Consider the following 25092-nt stretch of genomic DNA (forward strand, 5'->3'; position numbering starts at 1 on the left):
TAGGGGGATTTGAGGAGGGGGGATAGATGAGAGCATTGCACAAGAGTCACTTGTTTTATAAATGTAACAGAAATCATGCATTACATGCCAATGATGAAAGAATTAAGTCTTTATCCACCAAGGGGAGGACAACAGACTTTCTGACAAACCCAAAACTACTGAATGCTAGTAAGTACCGGAATCCCACTGAAATCAGATATTGCCAGAGTAATTTAGAACATTAAACCGCTTATAAGGGGAAACTTGTGCTTAGCAGAGGGTAAATTCAATGCTGGAAGCCATAACGTTTCCCTGGATACAATACAGTATTTGGTAGGGGGAGAATTTGTATCCAAAAAAACTGAGAGTTAAGAACAGTGGCACAACTCGCAGTAGGATTCTTGTCAGACCATTTTGTCTGCTACAGGGCACATTGCATCCTTCCTTCTCTGTGGAGACTGTACAAATTCCAAACCGTTCATAAGACACCGTTCAATGAAAACCAAATGAATTGCACCAATGGGAAGAAAAAGGGAAAAACCATGCAGCATCCCTAATCTGTAACAGGGGAGGCTTTATAGACAACACTTGTGTGCTGTCCAGTGAATACACTGTTAGAATCTCCCGTAGTGCAGAATCCATTGGCATTTTGAACCATCTGCAAAGAGCAGATTTGCAAAATTAAAAATAACGGGCTCCTCCTGATTAGTGTTAATTTTAAAAAGTTTTTGGAAACTTTCAAAATGTGCCTTTGAAAGAATCACATCCATTCCCCCTGGAACCGAACATGGGAATCCACTCCCGCTCATCACTGCCACAATCATGTTTTGTCTTCAGAGAGGCTTCCATTTTTCCTTCCTATTCCTCTTCCTCCTCCTCTTCCTCTTCTTCATCATCATCCTCATCATGGCAATGTGTGATTTCCTGAGGAGTCTGGGGGAAAAGGTTAGGTGGTTTAATCTCACTGACTGACCGGGTCAGTTGATGCCGTTTGTAGTCGGAATCTTTGAAATCCACTGAGGTGCGGTTGCGTGTGGCCAGAGGTGACTCCTTTTCATTGATGTCAACATGAATGTGCTCCACCGTCGATTCATGTGGCATCTATACAAAAACAAGAGAGAGGACTGGACCTGTCTTATTGTCCCGGGAGGAATGCTGTGATCAGCCATGCAGATGCTCTCATTATTTCTCCAATAGATGCAGATACTAATGAAAAACAAGCATCTGAAGTTTGTTAAATATGCTGTACGGATATGTAACCCTTGTGATTGTGACCAGAAAGGCAGGCCCCACCATGCTGTGTATGCTTGTAGCATTACAGAACTAATACTAAAACGCAGGTATGCATGGGGGCTTTGGGCTGAAACTGACCCTAGTGAAATAGTTTTCACTACTCTTTGAAGCACATAGCTCCTTACAGATGAAGACCAGTGACTTTTCATGCTATCCATTCAGAACAAATTGGCCCGTTATCATCTGAAGCTTCCTGAGATAGCACAAGGCCGTGACACTGACATTAATATTAACATCAACATCAGTACTGAGGGCCAATAATTAGCCTCATTACAGCTTATGGGACTCTCCCATAGGAAAGCCAGTGTGGAGGACAGCAAAACTGGTAACTAGATCCAGTGTTATCCCTCTGTATGTCTTCTCGCATCACTGCATGCATCCCCAACTCTATGCTGTTCTAGATGTGATTCTGAGGATGAGCCCCATGTCCTTTATTCTAAGCACCAATATTTTTCTTTTATAATTCCTCCTATCCCCACTGAGCAGCCGTCATTACTGCCTCTGGCTGGGAAGGTGGACAGCTTCCGGGGTGGCCAATGCCATCCTAGCAAGCAGGAGTCCATCACCCTCCACTAAAGAGCTCAGACACCTCCATAAAAGCTTAAGCACCTCCAAGCCATAATATGAGAATGTGAGTTTCCTATCTCTTCTGCACTACAGTAGTGATGTCCCCGAGTCCTTAACAGTGTTTATCTGGTTTCAGAGTAGCAGCCGTGTTAGTCTGTATCCGCAAAAAGAACAGGAGTACTTGTGGCACCTTAGAGACTAACAAATTTATTAGAGCATAAGCTTTCGTGGGCTACAACCCACTTCTTCGGATGCATATGGTTCTGCCAACACCACTCACTAGACAGTTCTAATGGCATTTGCCTGTCAGGACTGCTGCTGGTTTCTCAGTGGGTTACAACTCACCAGTACATGGGCGGCTCTGAAGAGGTAGCTGAATGGATAGTACAGGAGGTTGATGAAAGATGCTGCATAGAGATCTGCATAACGCATCACCTGGCTGGCAAAGAGGGTCTGTCGTGAGCCGCTACGGAACAGGCTTCCCATCATCCCGTAGCACATGTCCATGTCGTGAGTCACTTTCTACAAGCAAAAGGCAGATTAAATGCTCTGGCCAGACAGAGAGCAACGCAAACTCAAACAGAGAGACTGGGAAAAGACTGTCACGTAACTGGGACATTCTGAGTTCCTGAGCTGCTCAGATTCTGCAGGGGTTCAGAATAGAGAGGCACTTAACAGGCTGTGTGTGTTCTAATAGCGAGACCCCCACAGAATCCATATTCACATCTAATGGGGGGGAAAGTTGTACTGGAATCAATGACATTTCATCATAGCTGCAGCCATCCCACCAGGCTGTGATGTCATCTGAACAGGGGTTGCCTGATCAGTAGATGGGAAACTTCCAGGGAACACCAAGAATGCTGCAAGAGGTGGTGACAGAAAGCCAGTGGGTGGCCCATCTGAGTCAATATGGAATCAATGCCCCAGAATGGTACCAAGGGGCACTATGCTTCTGCAAGTGCCACCTTTAGATCAGGCATAAAACCAAGGTCTTGACCATGGCATTCTTCCTAACAGTGCAAGTGCTACCCCAATGTCCTGGCCAAATTCCAACTGGGGTAATAACCTTCTGTCTACCTAAAGCTCCTTTTGAATTTCAGTTGAGTGTGATATACTTTACTTCCCTGCTTAAGAAAGCTATTGTGTAATGCTGCTGTAATGTATGCATGCTGTAAGTGGCTGCATTCCACCCCAGAGGTGGCTGCATTTTAGTGCTGAGGGAAGTGATCCCGGTATACGGTTGTGTATCAGACTGTAAAGCACTTTGGGATCCTTCAGTGTGAAAAGGTGTTTTTATAATTGATACCTTAATACGTCTCTGGATGGAACTGATGTCAGGCCGTTCGTTGCTGCTACTGTCCAAATGCCTGGTTATAGAAGAAAAATTACACAACATTGTTTGAACATGTTTAGGAAACTAGGAGGCTTAGGGGTGGGGTATTTTTTAGTTAGGAAGAAATAGAGGAAAGAAGGCTAGCTTTGTGGGTAGAACCCAGGATTATTAGGAGCCAGGACTCCTGAGATCAACTCCTGACTGTGTCAGACTCATGGTGTGACCTTGAGCAAGTCATAACCATTATGTGCCTCAGTTTCCCCATGTGTAAAAAGGGGATACTGCTTACTTACAGGGGACTTGTTGGATTCATTATCTAATATTTGCAAAAGTGCATTAAGATCCTCAAATGGAAGCTGCTATGTGGTGGAGGGAAATTATTATTAATTATTATTATTATTATATGAACGTTGGAATACTCACTTGTAAAGCTCCGCCAAGAAAATGTCCAGACTCTGCAGCTCTTCAAAAAGGGCTGAATAATTCCAGAAAAGAGAAGAGGGTTAGAATGCGAAAACTGAAAAAGTGCCCAAAGCAAAAGCATCACATTTCCAGCTCTTCTCATAGGAGGCGGCTGTGGCCAGGAATGGAAAATAAAGCAGAGTGCGCAGCCGAGAAACAGGTGTCTGATCTAGATGGTTCAGATAAAGAGTTGAATGCATACTGTGCAGGCCTGGCAGGGCTCAGGACTTGTTTTCTGGGACTGATCCCTGTTGCTTTAGGGCCCACACCTGCATGTTTTATATAAGTAAGTTCTTTGACCTCAATGGGGCAATTTGCGTGAGTAGGGCTGCAGGACTGGGGCATTAAAGTGGTTCTACCCTGAAGGCAGTTCTGTCCTGTGTTGTGATTCCTGCCGCTGTCTGCAGCTGAATGGAACAAAGCTGGGTCCCAAATAAATGAAGTGAAAAATAGAGAGAAAAAAATAAAACAAGCTAAATGAAAACCGGAATGCTGTGAAGGCTGACAGCAGAGGGAGGTGACCCCGCTAGTCCAATACTGCAACTAATGCCACGCTAATTCCTCTATAATACTGGTGAGCTACTGTGTTCCAGCCATGGGAGAATGGGATCTTTGGCTTATCCTAGGGATTAAACATGGGAGCTGCTTTCATCTCAGACATCCCCCTGCTCTGACCTCACACCTACCCTAGCACCTGCCTTCCCTGTCCTCATCTGCCCTGCAACTTTACATCATGAATAAGTACACTAAGTCTCTAAGCTTTTTAGAGCACTGCTGTTCCGCTGTTACTCTGCAGCAACACGATTAAACACAGCAAATGAGATCCTCATTGCTACTGCCCTACAAGCAGCTCCCCAGCAAAGGGGCTAGCCCAGTGACAGGGGAGAGCTGTTCGTGCTTGAGGCTCCGGAATCGATTCAGGCATCACTTTGACACAGATGCCAATGGAGGAAGAGAAGTGGCGTGAGGGGGTGAGCTGCAGAAAGCAGCCCTCACTCTTAACTGACTGGAACTCCCTCCAGAGAGGGACTGTGTCAGTGGATCAGACACCATGATAAGAAGAACATAATCTGCTAACATACTTTTTAATGAATAACAAGCCATCTTCTAACAGGGCTTTTGAGAAATGACTGTTTGATGGAGGGGCGTACTGATCCAGTCAGTGAAAGAGGTGTGGCTTATTAGGAAAAAATTACATGGGTTTGGAACACTTTAGCCCATCAGATCACAGCTTCTATCTATGCCACATAGAACTCATTTTAATACACAATGCAGCTGGAAATTTCATTTCCCTCCACTGTGTCCAAATGCAAAAGGCCTAGATCCATCCTCGCTAAGAGATGACAGTGTTACCAACAGCCAGGACTGTGGTCTGAAAGGCTGAGCAAGATTCCAATCTTTTCCCTCGGGTAATAGGACTGCATCAGCCCCTAACACAGATGCCAAAGGCAAGGGGAAGATCTCAGGAAAAAAATAAACAAAAGCAGATGCACACTGTCATAGAGCCCCTCCAAATCCTGCCCCAGCTTTTCCCCTCGACAACATACAAACAATACAATCTTGAGAAACAACACTAAAATCTCCCCCCAGTTACAATAGACCAGCCGCAGTGAGGTCAATGTTGCTGCACCAGTGAAGTGACAGCAAAGTGGTTGCCTGGTTTCGTACAGCTTTTGTCAGTCCAGACATGCAGCTCCTGGGCTAGTTCAGGAATCACCAGGAAGGTCCTCCAGCCCTGACGTTTCTTGGACTTTAGGATGTCTCCAAAGATGTGGTCTCCAATGTACAAAATGTCTTTGCCCTTAGCCCCCAGCAGGTCACAGATTGTATCTGAGGAACCTGCGAGGGAATGAAAACAGGATGGGTCAGCAATTGTGAACTGAAGGGAAAGATTTCTCACATTTCAGCTGCTCACAACTCAGGCACATGCCTGTCACTGCAGTGCAAAAACAAGTGTCCAGTAATTGCAGCTACTCACAGAGCATACACTGACAGCCAAGACACAGGGAGCTATGGGCTACAGACACAGCAAGTTGGCCATCTCTTCCCAGAAACCATCTTTGCCAAGTGTATTATCTCTGCTGGGCCAGAAAGCAGCATCCTTGGGGGTCTCCCCAAAGCCCCAGTCTGCTCCATATTAGCACATCACAACAGTAGCCAAGCACTTGCAGCTATTTGCACTACAGGAATGCCTGAACAAAGTGCTCAGTGCTGTGGTTCTCGGGCTGTGGGCAGTATGTGGGGTGGTCAGTGCGGGCTCTCATCTTCCCCTGAAGTGAATGAGCCAGATCCTTTTCATGTGTCAGAAGAGCTGTGTACCCTCATTCCCATTGCCCTTCCTTTGAAGCAACATGCGAACTGGGGCAGAGGATTCGGGGTGCACCTGGCAAGTGGCTGACCCTGGCATTGCAGTATGAAAACAGCTGAGAACTCCTGCCCAAGTCCCCAGTGTGCTGAAGCAGCCACCGCTCTCCCATGCCCTTTAAAATCCTTGCACAATACTGGATGATGAGCAGGTCCACCAGGTTACACGGAAGGACTTGCCGATCAGAAACACTACCACGGATTAATCTGACAACCCCCAATTATGCCAGTAGGCTGAGAAGCTAAATCTCTGTTTATGCTCATTATACAATACACATGAGATTGTTCTCGCTTTACCGCCTGAATAGACGATGCCATGCTGCAGAGGCCCTGTGTAGGTACCAATCTTCAACTTGCCAGTAACCTGTACAGAAGAGGAAAGAAATCACTTTAGTGATGGGCAACTGGTGTGGTGGATCTTTTCTGCCTGGTTTTTCCTAATTCTTCCTTCTCTTGGACCCCTGTCTCTCCCTGGGAGACTGGAGGCAGCTTTCACTCACATGGAGGGGTTTTGTGTTTCACTCTTCTCAATACATAGTTTGTTGTATTCTAATTTAGCCAGGAAGGACTAAGTTCTGCCCGTCACACACACCTCTGATAGCAATGAGGCTGACTGGGTGTAACGAAAAGCAAACTCCAGCCCAATGCCTTCCATGAATTTCAATGCAGAGTCCAGTCTAGAAAAGTTCCAGTTCCTGTTCCAAGCTGCCTAAAGAAACCACGTGGGTAAGTGTGCAGTACTTACAGTGTCTACTTGCCGCAATACTGTGCCTTCTCCAAAAAAGAGGGGTTTTCGTGCATCCACTAGGATTAGATCAAAGTAGGACTGCCATGGCTGATGAGAGCTCCCAGGCTAGGAAAGGAAAAACCATAAAAGCATCAGCTGCCTTCAGCCTCTTCTCAAATCACTTATACATTTTATAATACAAGCGCCTATATTTATTGCACCTTTCATCCTGAAGGATCCCAGAACACTTTCATAAACTATATATTGAGGAATCACTCCACACACTGCAGAAATGCAGCCACCTCTGGGTCCAACGTGACAGCAATTTATCATCATCAAGAAACACTACAGTTTAGAGGAGAAAGCGAAAAATACTGCATCCAAGAGAAATTCCACTGCAGAGAAATTTAGGAAAGCAGATTATAAATAAACCACAGTGGAATCTGACTGGGGCTGATACTGATAATCCTGCAAAAAGTGCAATGGAATAGTTCCTTAAAAGGAATCTTTTTTTTTTTTTTTTTTTGGTCAAATGGGTAAATCCAACAGGATAGTGCCCTTAGCACCATTCTGTGGTAATGGTTCAGAAGGGAGAGTACTGAATTACCAGCACCACTTCCTAAAGCATTTTGTTTTCCTTGGAGGTTTCCATCCAGTACTAAGTCCAGCCTGGTTTGGGAGACTGACATCATAGGCTGAGATGGAATGACTGCATTGAACGTGTAAGATAATAGATCAGCTGTTGCAGTGAAGGATACTGTAAGTTACATAGCTGCCAGTTTGCGTATAAAGGTGACATCCTGCATAGATCCATGCTCACTGGATTATTCTGAGGAAGAGCTCTGTGAAGCTCAAAAGCTTGTCTCTTCCACCAACCAAAGTTGGTCCAATAAAAGACATTATCTCACCCACATTGTCTCTCATATCCTAGGACCAACACAACTGCAACCACACTGCAAACAACACTGGATTCTTGTGAAGTCAGCACCTGGCTTTGTGAGCATTCTCAAAGATGGCAGGAAACAGCCTGGACTCCTATCCACATGTAACCGCTCTGTACCAAAGCCATGCATCAGAGGCACAAGCACCCATCAGCATTTATCTATGCAGCACACCTTTCTCTGAAGTTTGCTGAAATCAGCCGGGAGGGTGGGAGGTAGGCAGGGGTTGCCAACACTCCCTAGCTGGTATTCTCAAGGATGGGAGGTATTTTTAGTGAGTGAAGGGTGCCCGTTATGAAAATAACCCCTGCTTGAATGTATCGACTTTCACAGCATGGTGCAAAGGCACATATTTTGAGTCAAAAGAGTTTTCTGACTATAGATCGTCACTGAGGAGGTGGCAGCAGTTCAGAGATGGGGCTCTTTGTTTCATTTACTGTGGGGAGTTTAATTTAGCAAACTGGTTTTCATTTGTGACATGTGCCCAGGTGCAGTGTTGACAGGCACATGAAAATAATTAAGTAACTCCATGAAACAGGAGCTGAGCCATGCATTGTGTGACTGATGAAGTAATCAATTAAGCTGAATGTACTAAGCAGACAAAGGTTTGGAGCTCCTGTTTTACATTTAAACATTTCAGGGCCTACCTCTGCCCTCACTTGTACCAGTGTAAATCAGGACTAACATGACTGAAGTCAGTTGAGTCACGCCAGTGAGATCAGTATTAGGCCCTAGATATTCCTTTCCATTTACAAAGCCCTTTTGCTCTCCAATAAGATTTTTTATTGGCACCTAAACTTTGTCAGTTCCATACTGATCTTGACTGCAAAATGCAACATTATTAGATTATGTTATTATTAAGGATTCTTGTTTTAAAACAGCTGACAACATCTCTCTCTAAATGTTCTATTTATATTTGGATTTGATCCTGTGTAAATAAGGAAACTAAACAGCAACTGTGTTTTAACTATACCTGCTAATCCTCATGCAGTCCATGAACCAGGATTACAATCCTATTACACTACACAGAGATAATTATGTGCATTAATTTATAGTAAAGCAGCAGTCCTAGAGTCACATACCTTTGGTCCATGTGAAAAATCAAACAAATAAGTCATAATTTTCTGAAAGACAAAATTAGAAATGATTTACAGGACTTTAAAATATACATTTGTGTAGTTTATAACAACATACTTCTCAGTCTCCACCTTTTCAGACTACAGAACTTTTTCAGTTTTACAATTTATTGTCAGTTTTGGCATTAGATTTATTGCAATTTGGGAACAAAATTAATAAAACATCAGTTGGAGTTAAAACAGTAATTTTTCTAATCAAAGAATAGATTTGCCTTCAAAATCTGCACACTACTTCAAATATATTTTAGAGACCTTTAAGCTTTCTACACATAATAATGCTGTGATATCTTGCGATTTCCCAGGGCTTTAAACAAATGCCTTGCACCACTAAAAAGAGGTAATTTCCAGCTTCTCTCCACCCGGACAAAGCACCAATTTCTAGCCCTCTAGCCTTGATGGTTCAAAAGTTATTGGACTGTCACTTGATCACAGATTCAGGATTGTCTGATGCCTTCATGTATGCATCAGAACAGTTTGATTATAGGGAAAGTTTTGCATTTTGGGGGCGACTGGTTTTAAAAGTAACAATACTTTGCATTTATCCAGCACTTTTCATCTGCTGAGAGACTGAGACACAGATGAGGTAACTGACTTGCCCCAGGTCATACCATAAATTAGTATCAGAGCCTGGAATAGAACCCAAGAGTTTTGAAACCCAGTCCGCTGCTTTAATCCCTAAATCACACTACCTCTCACTCAGGAAGTATATAGAATACACTCAAAGTTGTCATAGTGAAACCAGAAAACGTATGAAAATGAATATCCATTTTTTCTTCGTTAAATTCTAGGCAAATCCAAGTATTTCAGCAGCACTTACATCTGTGTATTTATAGTCACTGTTTGTGGCAAGAAACACCTTTCCAACCTCATTCATACGGCTGAGCAGTAATGGCATTTTCCCCTAAAAGGACACACAAGGATTACAGACACTTTACCACTGGGAAAAACAAGGCTCAATTAAAATCATGCTTGCAAGACCACACATTTTAAACTGGCAACAGCATCAGGAAAACGTCCTTGCACGTAGAAATGAAAAGAGTGGAAGAAATGTAAATGGGAACCATTAACTGTGTCCACGGGTGCTAGTAGACCCTGAACTCCCCACGATGATATTAAATAGTTTAGTGGCACTTCACACACTGTAGCATGCTCACCCACTACCAGCTCCACTTCAGACAAACTGGATGTGGCCCCTTGGGCTCCTGGTAAATTACCAAAACGAGCCCTTTGGTAGAAGGTTTGAACACCCAAGTCTACAGGTAGGGATGTGTCATAATTCAAACACCAAAGTTAGAGTGAGTCTGAGGCTGCAGCTGTTTTTATTAACAAGTTATAAATCCTAATTCAGCCATGTGTAAATTACAAGAGTGACCGACTACCCCAAAACAGAAGTTTCCAAAGCAGTTTGCAGACAGGTAACTAGACTGGTTAATTACTTTAAAATGAAACATTGCAGGCAGGCAATGAGTCCATAATGTGGACTGGCTGGTATCAGTACTTTAAACCAAATGACATTCAGATAAGTTTTTACTATACATGGGGCCTACTCATGGAGACTGGCTGCAGAATGCTCACTTGCAGCTCACACACTTCCTTCAAAGGCAGTCCGAAAGCAGGAAGGAGTGCACAGTTTCAGCTTTCCTAGATCAGACATTGCACTCGCTTTGGAGGGAAGTTTGAGAGATTGAACAGTTTCTTGGAATTTCCCCTCCCCCTCGTGCCTCTTTCAGTGGCTGGCTATATCAATACTTCTGTCTGGAAAAGATGTCAGCCTCTTCTGAAGCCGAGGTCAATAGAGCTGCATCACTGTGGTTTATGGTGCTAACAGAACAGCCAGGTAAAAGAAACAGTCCCCTTCCCCACCAATAGAGTCTGCATGTGCCTCACCAACACCATCACCTCCATCATGTGCTAAATTCTCCTCTAGCTTTTATAATCTGTTTAATAGATGTGTGGATTAAACCAAGCCATGTGGATTATTGGGTTGGGACACAGGCCGGGTTTCAACTTTCCACTTTGTCTTTGGTTATTACAGTAGAAACCATGCTTATCAGTTTTCTAATTCAGTAAAACAAATCAACACGTTTACTCCTTCCCCCACACTTCCTGCCTGTGTTCTCAGTACAGTATGTCGCACAGCACAGCAAAGTAACTCCACACTTACATCTTTCACTACATACTTCTGCAGATTCTCAAGTGTCTTTTCTTTGAGGGTTCCCTGAAATAGAAATAACAGAACTCCATGAGATGCTGGGCTTAATGATCTAACACACATCAGATTATCTCCAACTTCCACACTGTCAAAGCCCTGTAAAAATACAAACCAGGAATGAATCTGAACGGGTGACTCAGAGAGAGAGCATGAGCTATCACAAATCCTATGAGCCATGCAGTCTCCTACTCTGGTGATAATTTTAGAGGTGAATAATCCACTTTAACACCATTTCAACCCTTTCAGGAAGGAATGTGATAGAAACAGAAACTAATATAGGTTGCCATACCAGATCAGACGATTGATCTCCTGTCTCCAGCAGTGACCACAGAGCTTCAGTAAAAGGCAAAACCCACCACAAAGCACCTGGTCAATTGTGCAAAACTCTGTATGAAAAATTCCCTTCTGAATCTTGTAGAAATCAGATGACAACCGGAAGCATAAAATGTGATCAAATAATATGAAAGTGCTCCATCCTACTCATTATGGGACTCTTCCTGGGAATGAGGGGAGCAGAATCATGCCTTCAGCGGCCATATTTACAAACGTTATTGATCAGGAAATCCAAATAGCATAGGTATATATGTTTGTATATAAAATTGGGTTGCCCCCTGCACTAAGCAGAGCATCAAAACATATGAAATTCTCCAACCTGCGCACACAGATTCCTAACAGCAGGAAGCAATTAACACTCTACAGTAGATGTACAATAAAATCAATATTGCAAAAATTAATAGTCCACAACTTCAATACATGGTATAAAATGCAAATACGGTTCATGGTGCAATCTTTAAATCACTTGTTAATTATAGCTAAGGAAAATGAGGATTGGATGAGATAGAAGGACAGAGGGAGTCTCCTGTCTAATGAGAGAGATAATCATTGTCCCCAAGGGTGTAGTCCTGCACCATTCACATATCTGGTCACTAAATGGCAAAACAGGTTTCTTTTACAGGGATATAGTCACATGTTAACTGCTTCCATTTCAAGAGTTAAAGACAGGTGTAGCTCAATTAATGACTAATAAAAAATCCCAAGGAGTTCCAATCACCTGGTAATGAACCCAGTCAACAGCATCTCTGACATCCTGGAACATACTCCTGAAGGACATAAAGAGGTCTCCATCTTTAAACCCCGTTTCACAGCTATGAGGAGAAAGAAGAGAGATCAGATATGTCAGATAAAGAACAGCAGCCAGTGTGCACAGGACCTCTGTGACTAAGAAGCAACCAGGGAGACAAGATAGTGCAATATATCTGACAGACAAAACTCGTATTCCCAACTTGTATTCATTGTTTCCTCTTTTATTCCTTCGTGGGTGCTGGAATTGAGAGAATGCCCCTGTAAATAGTTTCCAGTTAACGGAGTCTATCTGAACAGACCTGGTATATACAGCAGCATGAGAGGTGTTTGTTACCCAAACGTGCTATTCATTCAGAACTTCAGGAAGCAGATTCCTGTCTCTGGACCATGCACCAGTAATGTGGTATTTCAGGTTTTTGTGACTGGGACTCTAGTGTCTCCCTCCTGACACTAATGGAATGGTAAGTACATAATGATTAAAGACATGGAAAGATTTCCATTTTAGGAGTGATTGATAGACTGGGACTATAGTTTAAACAGCTGATAAATAAGAGAGGACAGGATAGAGGTATACAAAAAGATGATCGCAATAAAGTAAATTAAGTGTTGCTGACTATCCTCTTTCATAACCTAAGAAAAAGGAGATATTCAATTAAATTAAAAGTCAACGCATTTAACACTGATAAAAGGTAATGTTGCTTTTTTATATCACAGTGCATAATTATCCTGTGGAACTCACCACCACAAGATACCACTGAGGCCAAGATTTTACATAAAATAGATTCAAAAAAGGATTTTATACTATATATAAAACTTCATGCTTTGGGGCATAAGCCAATCATTAACAGATGCGGATTAAGAAGAAACTCTATTATGGGCAAATTATTCCATAATTGTCCACTAAAGGGTACTGGCCATTTTCAGAGATAGGATACTGGACACTGATCTGATCCAGAATGGCAATTCCTGTGTCCCTAGGCAAAACTGCATATGTGTTTAACCTTTACTTTCCAAGAATGTAATACCTGGTATCACTTCATAGCATGTGAATCATTCATGCAGCTGCATCAAGGTTTGCTAGCTCAAAATGTAACCTACCATTTTAAACATACACCTCTTTGCAAGCCCATGTAAATATTGATGTTTTAGCCCCCCAAAATCCCATATGTCTCAATGTTCCTTTTCTAAACCAAAAAGCATTGACAGCACAGCACTCATGAGCAACCCCACGATAACAGGTGCTGATGCACATACATGATGGAGGAAAAAGAAAACATGTACATTTCCTGCTTTAAAAAGCTTGCTATGAACAGTAAATCAAAAATTACTATAAAAAATTGGGAAATGTATCCTTTAAAAGTTATTAAAACCAGACTTAATATTTTAGACAATCCTCTCATTAAGTGAATCTGTTTTTTTTTAATCAAACCCATGTCATTAACATATTTCACTTTTGAGTGAACGAGGTTCTTAACCATGAAAATGTTAAAACTACTATATGGGGAACCTAAGTGGCTCTGGTAATTGGCCTTGGGAGTTTTGCCTCTAGGTTACTGGTTCAAATACAAGTCTAATTACAAATACAAGGTATTGAAAATAGACATCTAAGGGCTGTTTGGTGGCCACTGTGTTTGTAGTAAGTTTGTGGTCTCAGATCACAAACTTCCACGTCATCAAACCTCCAACTCATTTGGCATTATTTGTTGGAGTCTTAGCTGAGGCGCCAAGAACAGAGTGGAAATGGAAACCAACCATTCACTTGGTTCATATCTAGAGGTTGTCTCTCCACAGCAAAGTTGTGGCAACCAGTGCACTGAGACAGGTACACAGTATGAGGAAAGAGCTGCATTGCCAATGTCTTTACTGCATCCAATTGGTCTAGGCCGTCAGTCTCCAGAGATGTTAATAGACACTTCACATCAGCACGGAATTCACTTTTATATTAAACAGCTAAAGAGGATTGATCTTAGTCCCAGTGATGTCAATGGAAAGATTCGCATTGACATTAGTGGGAGATTGGACCTCGGTAGAGCAGCTTTGTGCTGTACCCTGCATCCCTTATTTAAAACATATATTCAAGACTGCACTATACCATTAGTTTTATAAAATCAGGCAGTAAACGTACCTAGAATACCTGTCACAGTTAGTAAAGAAATCTATTAGGCAAGCCAACAGGTAGGTCTCTGCAAAGAAACAAAACAGAATTTTAAAACAAGAGAAACATCATAAATTAAAATAACTTTTGGGGTAGGAGTCTGGAGGAAGAGAGGTGTTCATGTAACTCAAAGCACACCAGCATAGGTCCCAATGTGCTGTCAGGAAGTCAATGGCAAAACACCCATTCATTTCTGTGATGAAGGATCAAGCCCTACAGTAGCTAGCTAAGGACTTACCTGGTAGATTGAACAATGTGTTCAGAATGTAAAACCTCTCTGTGTCATCCCTTTGAATAAATTTATTTGGGTACTGCTCCCGAGTTTCTGGCCTGAAAAACAAGATAGTAAAGGGAAAAACTGAATAAAACAATAGCATACTCTATAGTTCTTAGAATCTGATCATAAAAGGGCCAATTCACTGAAGATTCCCTCAAGCTTTAATCAACACCTAGTTTTACCAGGCTGAGGGGGAAATGAATAGTGTGTTGGTGACACAAAAGTAAAAACAGAATCCACTTCACACTCCATAGCTGTGTTGGCTCTAGCAAAAATATCCATGGTTGGTCAGTAAAGTGAACAAATCTGGCACAGGGAAGCAGAATGGTTGAGGGACCACAGCCTTACCTTCATCCCTGAGCTGATAGCCAGGGGATACTTAAATCCACTGCATTTTCATTGTTTGTTTAAACTAATTAAACTTTCCCCTAGTTTTCATGTTGTTTTTTTTAAACACCCACATGCAGCTTTCATCAGCAATGTGCAAGGTTGTTCTGCTGGAGACTATAATGAGGCTCTTTGCAATTAAACAGCAGGGTGGCAATGTTAAAAAAAAAAAGTAATTATTCTCATTCTCTTAAAAGATACTTTTTAAGTGATCACTGGCAGAATTATGCTATTTGCATTCAAAGCATCCATTATATATATGTAAGCGGGGGAATGGTCCCGCTATTGTGGGGAACTTTCCTGGCTTCTGCACTACCCCGGTGAAGTGGGCTAGCGAAAGGATCTGAGTCCTCGCTCCCACTCCCTTTACCCAGAGGCCTCCCTGCCCTTGAGGACTCCCCTTCCACTCTCCTGTCTGGCAGAGTCCTCGTAACCCCAACAAGGCTGGGCCCAGGATTCCTGGGGGGCTCAACCCCCAACCCTGCTGTGGTCACCTAGGACAGGGACTAGGGTGTCCCCACTCCGGAGTACTCTCTCTGCACTGGGCACCTCCCTGACCCACTGATTATTCCATACAATTTAAAACAAATACAAGTTGTTTAATTAACAATTAATCTAAAGAAAAGAATAAGGAAAAATGGGAAAGGTTAAAGGAAAACACATCACCCTGCTCTGTGGCAGGGAACATCACAAACAGTGTCTCTGGACATCAGGGCACTTCACAGTCTGTTCCTTGTAGGTCCCAGATTTCCGTCTAAGGCCCTGGCTGTGCTGCAGGTATGCTGCGGGTTGGACACTTGCAATGGTGGTGGCCACACACCTCCGGGCTTTGAGTGGTGGGACCCTTCTTCCCAGCGTCAGCCCCCCGTCAGGTTAAGGTCCCCCTCCCGGTCTGGCCTGCAAGGGCCCTTGTCTGGGGGTGTCTTTCTGTGCTGGGCCCTTTGCCCAAGGTCCCCCGTTGGCTGGCCCCACTTGCTCACCACACCTGGCTCTGTGGCTGCAGCTCTGCTCCCAGCACAGGATCTGCTCTCCCTGGGCTGCGTCTCTGCTCCCAGCACAGGATCTGCTCTCCCTGGGCTGCGTCTCTGGCTCTGTGGCTGCGTCTCTGCTCCCAGCACAGGATCTGCTCTCCCTGGGCTGCGTCTCTGGCTCCTCTGGATCTGGCCCGGTTCTGCTCTCCAGCTCAGCTTGGGCCCCTGCTTTCTCCTTAGCTCGGCCCCACTCAGTCTGACCCAGGCAATTCCAGCTCACACGGAGGACGGGACCTCCCTGGCCTCCTGACCCTCTGATTAGCCTGCCTGCCCTGTCAATCAGGCTGATCTGGAGCATTGGCCTCTCCCCATTGTTCCTGGGGACTGTCAGTCTCAGGCTCCTGATTTGCCATCGACCCTTCCCCTTTTAGTACTGGGAGCAAGCCAATCAAAACACCCCCACTGAATGTTAGTAAGGGGGCAACAGTCCCCTTACATATATACATAGCAGGACCAAACTCAGGGCACATTTACACCTATCCAACCCACTGGAGTCTGTGAAGACTACATATACATATGAGAGCTTTGAGCACACATTTGATCTTTCATTTTTTAAGGTTTCTACTTCCTACTGCAGAGACTTGCTAGCTTGAGATGAGCTTATCAGAAGGCCTGTCTGATGGCCTCTGGGATTCCTGTTCAGTTGCTACTGAACTTAACTGTTCCTCCATTCCATCAACTCTAGCCTCATATTATGGATTTGAGAACTTATTTGGTCACATTTTGCATCTAGCACTGCACTCCCTCATTTTCTTATTTAAACTTTCTACTCATAGAGGTAAGAATGCTATGATTTTTTTGCCTCTGTCTTCACAAACAAGGTCAGCTCCCAGACTGCTGCACTGGGCAGCACAATATGGGGAGAAGGTGACCAGCCCTCTGTGGAGAAAGAAGTGGTTCGGGACTATTTAGAAAAACTGGACGTGCACAAGTCCATGGGGCCGGATGCGCTGCATCCGAGGGTGCTAAAGGAGTTGGCGGATGAGATTGCAGAGCCATTAGCCATTATTTTTGAAAACTCATGGCGATCGGGGGAGGTCCCGGATGACTGGAAAAAGGCTAATGTAGTGCCCATCTTTAAAAAAGGGAAGAAGGAGGATCCGGGGAACTACAGGCCAGTCAGCCTCACCTCAGTCCCTGGAAAAATCATGGAGCAGGTCCTCAAGGAATCAATTATGAAACACTTAGAGGAGAGGAAAGTGATCAGGAACAGTCAGCATGGATTCACCAAGGGGAAGTCGTGCCTGACTAACCTAATTGCCTTCTATGATGAGATAACTGGCTCTGTGGATGAGGGGAAAGCAGTGGATGTGTTATTCCTTGACTTTAGCAAAGCTTTTGATACGGTCTCCCACAGTATTCTTGCTGCCAAATTAAAGAAGTATGGGCTGGATGAATGGACTGTAAGGTGGATAGAAAGCTGGCTAGATCGTCGGGCTCAACGGGTAGTGATCAATGGCTCCATGTCTAGTTGGCAGCCAGTTTCAAACGGAGTGCCCCAAGGGTCGGTCCTGGGGCCGGTTTTGTTTAATATCTTTATTAATGATCTGGAGGATGGTGTGGACTGCACTCTCAGCAAGTTTGCCGATGACACTAAACTAGGAGGCGTGGTAGATACACTAGAGGGTAGGGATCGGATACAGAGGGACCTAGACAAATTAGAGGATTGGGCCAAAAGAAACCTGATGAGGTTCAACAAGGACAAGTGCAGAGTCCTGCACTTAGGACGGAAGAATCCCATGCACAGCTACAGACTAGGGACCGAATGGCTAGGTAGCAGTTCTGCAGAAAAGGACCTAGGGGTCACAGTGGACGAGAAGCTGGATATGAGTCAACAGTGTGCTCTTGTTGCCAAGAAGGCTAACGGCATTTTGGGCTGTATAAGTAGGGGCATTGCCAGCAGATCGAGGGACGTGATCGTTCCCCTTTATTCGACATTGGTGAGGCCTCATCTGGAGTACTGTGTCCAGTTTTGGGCCCCACACTACAAGAAGGATGTGGAAAAATTGGAAAGAGTCCAGCGGAGGGCAACAAAAATGATTAGGGGTCTGGAGCGCATGACTTATGAGGAGAGGCTGAGGGAACTGGGATTGTTTAGTCTCCAGAAGAGAAGAATGAGGGGGGATTTGATAGCAGCCTTCAACTACCTGAAGGGGGGTTCCAAAGAGGATGGAACTCGGCTGTTCTCAATGGTGGCAGATGACAGAACAAGGAGCAATGGTCTCAAGTTGCAGTGGGGGAGGTCTAGGTTGGATATTAGGAAACACTATTTCACTAGGAGGGTGGTGAAGCACTGGAATGCGTTACCTAGGGAGGTGGTGGAGTCTCCTTCCTTGGAGGTTTTTAAGGCCCGGCTTGACAAAGCCCTGGCTGGGATGATTTAGTTGGGAATTGGTCCTGCTTTGAGCAGGGGGTTGGACTAGATGACCTCCTGAGGTCCCTTCCAACCCTGATATTCTATGATTCAATGATTCTAACAGCTAATGGGGACTGCAGAACATCACACACAGCTTTCACATGGCTTTACTATTAGAATCATAGAAGATTAGGGTTGGAAGAGACCTCAGGAGGTCATCTAGTCCAACCCCCTGCTCAAAGCAGGACCAATCCCAACTACATCATCGCAGCCAGGGCTTTGTCAAGCCAGGATTTAAAAACCTCTAAGGATGGAGATTCCACCACCTCCCTAGGTAACCCATTCCAGTGCTTCACCACCCTCCTAGTGAAATAGTTTTTCCTAATATCCAACCTAGACCTCCCCCGCTGCAACTTGAGACCATTACTCTGTGTTCTGTCATCTGCCACCACTGAGAACAGCCTAGTTCCATCCTCTTTGGAACCCCCCCTCAGGTAGTTGAAGTCTGCTATCAAATCCCGTCTCACTCTTCTCATCTGCAGACTAAATTCCAGTTCCCTCAGCCTCTCCTTGTAAGTCATGTGCCCCAGCCTCCTAATCATTTTTGTTGCCCTCCACTGGACTCTCTCCAATTTGTCCACCTCCTTTCTGTAGTGGAGGACCCAAAACTGGACACAATACTCCAGATGTGGCCTCACCAGTGCCAAATAAAGGGGAATAATCACTTCTCTCGATCGGCTGACAATGCTCCTACTAACTAATGCAGCCCAACATGTCGTTAGCCTTCTTGTTGCTAACATACCTGTAGAAACCCTTCTTGTTACCCTTCACATCCCTTTCTAGCTGCAACTCCAATTGTGCTTTGGCCTTCCTGATTACACCCCTGCATGCTCAAGCAATATTTTTATACTCCTCCCTAGTCATCTGTCCGAGTTTCCACTTCTTGTAAACTTCCTTTTTGTGTTTAAGATCACCCAAGATTTCTCTGTTAAGCCGAGCTGGTCGCATGCCATATTTGCTAGTCTTTCTGCACATCGGGATGGTTTGTTCCTGGCCCCTCAATAAGGCTTCTTTAAAATAGAGCCAGCTCTCCTGGACTCCTTCCCCCCCCATATTAGCCTCCCAGGGGATCCTGCCCATCAGTTCCCTGGGGGAGTCAAAATCTGCTTTTCTGAAGTCCAGGGTCCATATTCTGCTGCTCTCCTTTCTTCCCATTGACCTAAACCATAAACTACAATAATCCAGCTCCTAGGCTAGTTCAATCCTTCACCTCTCTCAAGCAAAGACTGGTGAGCTGAACCATATGCAGTTGTTCATGCGATGCAGACTTCTGCCTGTTCCAGAAAGGGCTGACACAATTCAACTATTTTACCTGATGACAGGATGCTGAAACTGAATTATGCCAGCACAGGTAAAAAGCCCCCACACTGTCCTATAAACTCTTCCCCACACCACGTCCTAGCCTATTTCCAGTGCTCTAGAAAATATAGGCCTCTTTGTACTGTACTGATTTTTTCCCTAGACTTTGAAATATCATTAACTTCAGAACACTCACAATTTCTTATATATAAACAGAAGCTATAAAAATATAAAACCAGCATCTCTTTATAAACCAATTGTCTGCTATTCCTTATGGTTTATTAAGCCATTTATCAAGCCAGAACCAATGACCAGTGAATGCCCAGATTACCAGTACTCACCCTCTCACAAAGTTAAAGCCATGTGTACACACTAGGAGGTTCCCATAGGCATCGACTTTCAACAGGTTTCCATAGAGTGTATCGAACACCAGGCCTCTGTCAAGGAAGGAATTTAAGATGTGAAATCAGAAACACACTGAGGCGTGACCAAATACACGATACTAAGAGCAGGAACCAAAATCAGCTCAAGTGTGCTTATTTGAAGTAGAATGTTTGAGCCAATTCTTATGTCCCATCCAAAACAGAACTGAACACTGGGGGCAGGGTTGTGCTGATCCAGTCCTAACGTATCCTTCTATTTGGCTTTGGAACCACCCTCCCCACCCCCGGCATTGCCAGGTTGAAATGTATAATTGACCTGCTCTCTATGGATCTTAGAATCATTTTGCTCATTTTACTTAGACAGCTTAGCTATACGTTCATCGGGGAAGATGTGTAGCTTTCTACACAAGGTCAAGAATTTGGCTCTTGCCTGTCCTTGTGATTCCCTGAGAATTCTACTGAGATGCAATGGAGAGCTGATTGGGGGAAGGAACCTCTCCAGTCCTGTGCATCTCTCTGTTGCATTTAGGTGAGCCAGACATAGCATGTCACAGCTGCCAAAAATGCCATGCCATTCCCCTCTACCGATTTAAGGGCTGCCTCTTTTCTGCCAAAACCACATTACATGTTTCTGCTCATTTATCTAGTCACAAGCCTTTGGGAAAAGGAGATGCCATGACTGCTGAAAACAGTGAGATGCTTCAAGACTGATTGGTAGTAAGGCTGCTGTCAGTTGTCCTCACATGGGCACCCCTTCTTGGTCATCCCCATGAAGAAGGCAGTGAATTCACTGAACATGCTCAGTGTAACCTTCCTGACAGCTTCATTACGGGCCACCTTCCTATTATGCAAAAAGAACGAGGAGTACTTGTGGCATCTTAGAGACTAACAAATGTATTTGAGCATAAGCTTTTGTGGGCTAAAACCGCACTTCATCGGATGCATGCCGTGGAAGATACAGTCGGAAAATATATATACACAGAGAACATGAAAAAAGGGGTGTTGCCATACCAACTGTAACGAGGGTAATTAATTAAGGTGAGCTATTAGGGGAGCTATTATCAGCAGAAGAAAAAAAAACTTTTGTGGTGATAATCAGGATGTCCCATTCCAACCATTCTGCAGAATTGGAATTAATTTGCAAACTAGACACCATTAAATTAGGCTTGAATAAAGACTGGGAGTGGATGGGTCATTACACAAAGTAAAACGGTTTTCCCATGCTAATCTTTCCCCCCTACTGTTACTCACACCTTCTTGTCAATGGTTGGAAATGGGCCATCCTGATTATCACTACAAAAGGTTTTTTTCTTCTGCTGATAATAGCCCACCTAATAGCTCACCTTAATTAATTACCCTTGTTACAGTTGGTATGGCAACACCCATTTTTTCATGTTCTCCGTGTATATATATTTTCCGACTGTATCTTCCACAGCATGCATCCGATGAAGTGCGGTTTTAGCCCACAAAAGCTTATGCTCAAATACATTTGTTAGTCTCTAAGATGCCACAAGTACTCCTCGTTCTTTTTGCTGATACAGACTAACACGGCTACCACTCTGAAACCTTCCTATTAGGGACATGGGAACGTATGGCAGTAGGCTCAGTGCAATTCAAGGCAGGAGGCACGAAAGGAAAGGGGCTGCCAGACTGAAAACCAGAGCTCAGCAGCCACAGTCCCACTGCCGACATTTTAGTAAACAATCCATAGAAGCCTCCACAGAAGCCAGTAAGACTAAGTCCAGCAAAGGCATGAATGGAAACAACTTTAAAGGTTTTAGGGACACATCAGATTAAAAGTCATTAATCCAACACAAACTTCCATACCTCTGCTACTAAGAGACTCTCAAAAGTGTCAGAATTTTAGAAATTAAATTTACTTTGCACCAATATTTGCAGGCATACTTCCTGCATTTCATTCAGTTTGGACAATTAAACTTGCTAGTCCAGTTTTATTTTTCTTCACAGTCAGTTTCACGTTCAGGATCTCTCTTGTGCACGAGGACATTGCTGCAATGTTCGAGTTTCCAACACTATGCAGGAATACTTTATTTCAAAATAATTAAAATAAAATAATTTATGCAACATTCCTGCAGGCTCATATTCTGTAAAAGTTCATTCTCACAAACCCTAGATTTTAAGTAAAATTTCACGTCGCTTTAATGTTCTTGCTTTATAGGTATTTTGAACAACTTTTTCAGCGTGTCTCTTTCACAGCACTCTCATTCTTTGCTGGCATGTCTGTTTGTGCAAAAACTGCGCACAAGTGAAGTCAGTCACTGCAAGTCAATTGGGTATGTTTACCCAAGTTCTGTGCACAACTGCAGGCTTAAAAGGTGCCCTCTGAAAATTTGAAATTTCATGTCTATGAACTTCACAGAACAAACATTCAAAGCCACAAGTAGACTGGATCAGTATCTCTTAGTTATTTACCTGGTAGGGAAAGAAGGATCATAGACAAAACTGAGCAGCTCCTGAGGGTATCCAATGGAAACCAATCTTTCTACGGTCAGGTCAAATCCAAGAGATTCATATTCAGGGGACTTATACACTGTACCAAGATAAGATTCCAGTTAGAAAATACAAAAATAGCTCATGGTTAAACAAGGCAGTTAAAAATAATTTTTCCATTCTCCCTCCTCCCTCTTCCACACAACAACACTCAGTTCCGTCATTATTTTCCTTCTCTATTTCAGGTTCACTTGCTCCGCTGCTTACATGATCATGGAATTAGATCATGCTAGAGGCTTTTTGCAGAATGGAAGTGCAGTTCATATTTCAGCAGCAGAAGGCACCAGATGAAATATAAAAGTCAGTCCATCAGAGCTCTTTGCCTCAGAGGAAATATATTCCAAACAGCATCTCCCTCTCCTCCCCCACCCCCTCTACACACGTCTAGAGGCAGAGAATCTGAAATTCTTTACTGCTGTTACACCTGTTACTCTGGACACAATTCCATAGCCTAATATTAGTGTCAGGAATTCAGCTAGGAGGTGTTTATAAGTGCTGTGGGCTATGATGGCTTCCACAGAAGATACAGTAATCAGGTCAGCATATAATTTGTTAATAAAACTATATGGTACCGTAGAAACCTGTCAGATGTTACCTTCTTGCATCAAAATGTTATTCTTTTAAAGCAGTTTATTATTTTAATATTTCATTTATAAAATATACCTTAGCTCAATGCAGGGAAAATGTACTTATTTAACAATTTCATTCAATGATCGTTTGATGGCTTCACTGTATTTCTGTGGACAGTATGTTGAGGTTTGCTGCATGGAAACTGTCACTCTCACAGAATCTGGCCCCAGGATGCACTGAGGTCAAATAATTCCCATCACAGTTGAGATATATATTTAAGTGGGCCCCACTGTACTAATGATTTGGAGGCTGCAGATGTGTGTGTCATACACATGTGCTATTTGCATGGTAAGCTCTTCAGAACACAGACATGCTTTTCTGTGAGGTGCCAAGCACCTCTGCGGGAGTCATAAAAAATGCTAAAAATAATAAATATATCTACAGTCCCCAAAGAATTAGTACAGGTAAGAAAACATGCTGTGGAAAAGAGAGACCAAGTCAGAGAGGAGAAAACTTATATGTGAAACTACTGAAAAAAGGTGGAAAAGGAGGAAGATCATGAAGGAAAATCAGGTGTCAGACAGGGACAGATTATAGATTATGGTGACTGTCATGAGGAATCACATATGTAGAACTGAGCAAAGTGATTTTTGGTTTCCAGGGGGGAAAAAACTGGTCAGTTTTTAACCAAAATGAATTTTTTTTCTCGACTAAATGAAAAACCAAATTTTTTTTGTTCTGGTCAAATTAAATGCTAATTCAAACTGACATTTTCAAAATAAAATGTGGAGTGGATCTGACATTTTCAAAATGAGTTATGATATTTCCAAAATTTCTGTTTTCGGGTTTTACTTGGCCAAAACTATTGACAAATTCGACCCAAATTCGCAAATAGTTTCAGCTCCCCCCGAAAACTGCATTTGTCAGTGAATTTACTATTTGCCAAAAAGATTTGCCCAGCTCTACAGTAACATATGTCGCCCCAGGTATTATCTGGCTGACAGAAATCTAAGGGTTCATTATTATTTTTAACAAAGGCCTATTATCACTTCGAAAAGCAACAATTAATTGTAAGCTTGAACACACTTATAATACTAAGTTACTTAGTAGTAAAGGATACCTAAAAGTAATAATGTAGTTAACAAAATCTTCAAGCTTTTACTATACTAATGGTAAACATATAATAAAGTTATATGACATTTGCTGCATGGGGCCTTCTCAGTGCAATAGGAACAGAGAGGCTGATTATGTTGTGGGTGAGAATGAGGGGCAGAAATAACTAATATAACTAAGAGAGCACAGGATTGTGCAGGAAATCCTGGGGCGTGATCTAGAGTGCTAGTGAGCAAAAGGAGGTCAGAATAGAAAGAGCCCAGTGAAGATCATGAAAGATCAGAGTGTAGAAAAAATGAATTCCCTTGATGAAGGGCTGCTAAAGGCAAATTACTGAAGGAAACAATAAGAAATATACCTTCATGTACTGTAGATGGGTAAGACAGATGCCCAGAGTTCCCCATTTATTAAGGCAGCATGGGACAAGGACATGCTGAGTTATTCACAGGGGTGGTCCTTGAGGGGGCTTGTGGGGGCTATAGCCATCCCAAAATTTGCCTTAGCCCCCACCCAGTAGCCACCTCTCCCAGCTTCTGGCTGTGGCGGTTCCTTCAGAGTTGGGCACCCGGCCAGGAGCCGCTGCTCTCCGGCCGCCCAGCTTTGAAGGGACAGCGGAAAGAGCTGTGGCTGCTGGCCAGGCTTCCAACAGCAGACACACTCACTTCTCCTTCCCCAGATTCACTCGCTCTCACTTCCCCCTGCTGTTCACCCCAGCCTGCAAACAGCAGCAGCCAGGGGAAACGGACTGGTACCTGAAGACCTCACACACACCTGATCTGCAGAGAGGAGGCTTTAGCCGCTGGGCTAGACTGGAGGAAAATCATCATCTTCTTCCATTCAGTCCCTTTGCGCT

The 25092-nt window shown here is 43.5% G+C and overlaps 1 protein-coding gene across 1 annotated transcript in view; it reads right to left on the reverse strand.

Moving 5' to 3' along the window:
• Positions 1-837: 837 nt before the first annotated feature.
• NT5C2 (5'-nucleotidase, cytosolic II) overlaps positions 838-25092 on the reverse strand; it is an 83265-nt gene continuing 59010 nt past the window's right edge. Inside the window, exons 4-18 of the mRNA XM_065407293.1 lie at positions 22479-22596; positions 20004-20099; positions 14491-14582; positions 14223-14280; positions 12066-12159; positions 10967-11020; positions 9620-9703; positions 8749-8790; positions 6744-6851; positions 6296-6362; positions 5303-5473; positions 3596-3647; positions 3146-3206; positions 2185-2361; positions 838-1080 (exon numbers count right to left, since the gene is read on the reverse strand). Coding sequence (XP_065263365.1) covers positions 838-1080; positions 2185-2361; positions 3146-3206; positions 3596-3647; positions 5303-5473; positions 6296-6362; positions 6744-6851; positions 8749-8790; positions 9620-9703; positions 10967-11020; positions 12066-12159; positions 14223-14280; positions 14491-14582; positions 20004-20099; positions 22479-22596 — 1517 coding nt within the window. The remainder of the gene's footprint in view (positions 1081-2184; positions 2362-3145; positions 3207-3595; positions 3648-5302; positions 5474-6295; positions 6363-6743; positions 6852-8748; positions 8791-9619; positions 9704-10966; positions 11021-12065; positions 12160-14222; positions 14281-14490; positions 14583-20003; positions 20100-22478; positions 22597-25092) is intronic.

This window comes from Emys orbicularis, chromosome 7 (genome assembly GCF_028017835.1).
Source record: "Emys orbicularis isolate rEmyOrb1 chromosome 7, rEmyOrb1.hap1, whole genome shotgun sequence".
Taxonomy (NCBI): Eukaryota; Metazoa; Chordata; order Testudines; family Emydidae; genus Emys; species Emys orbicularis.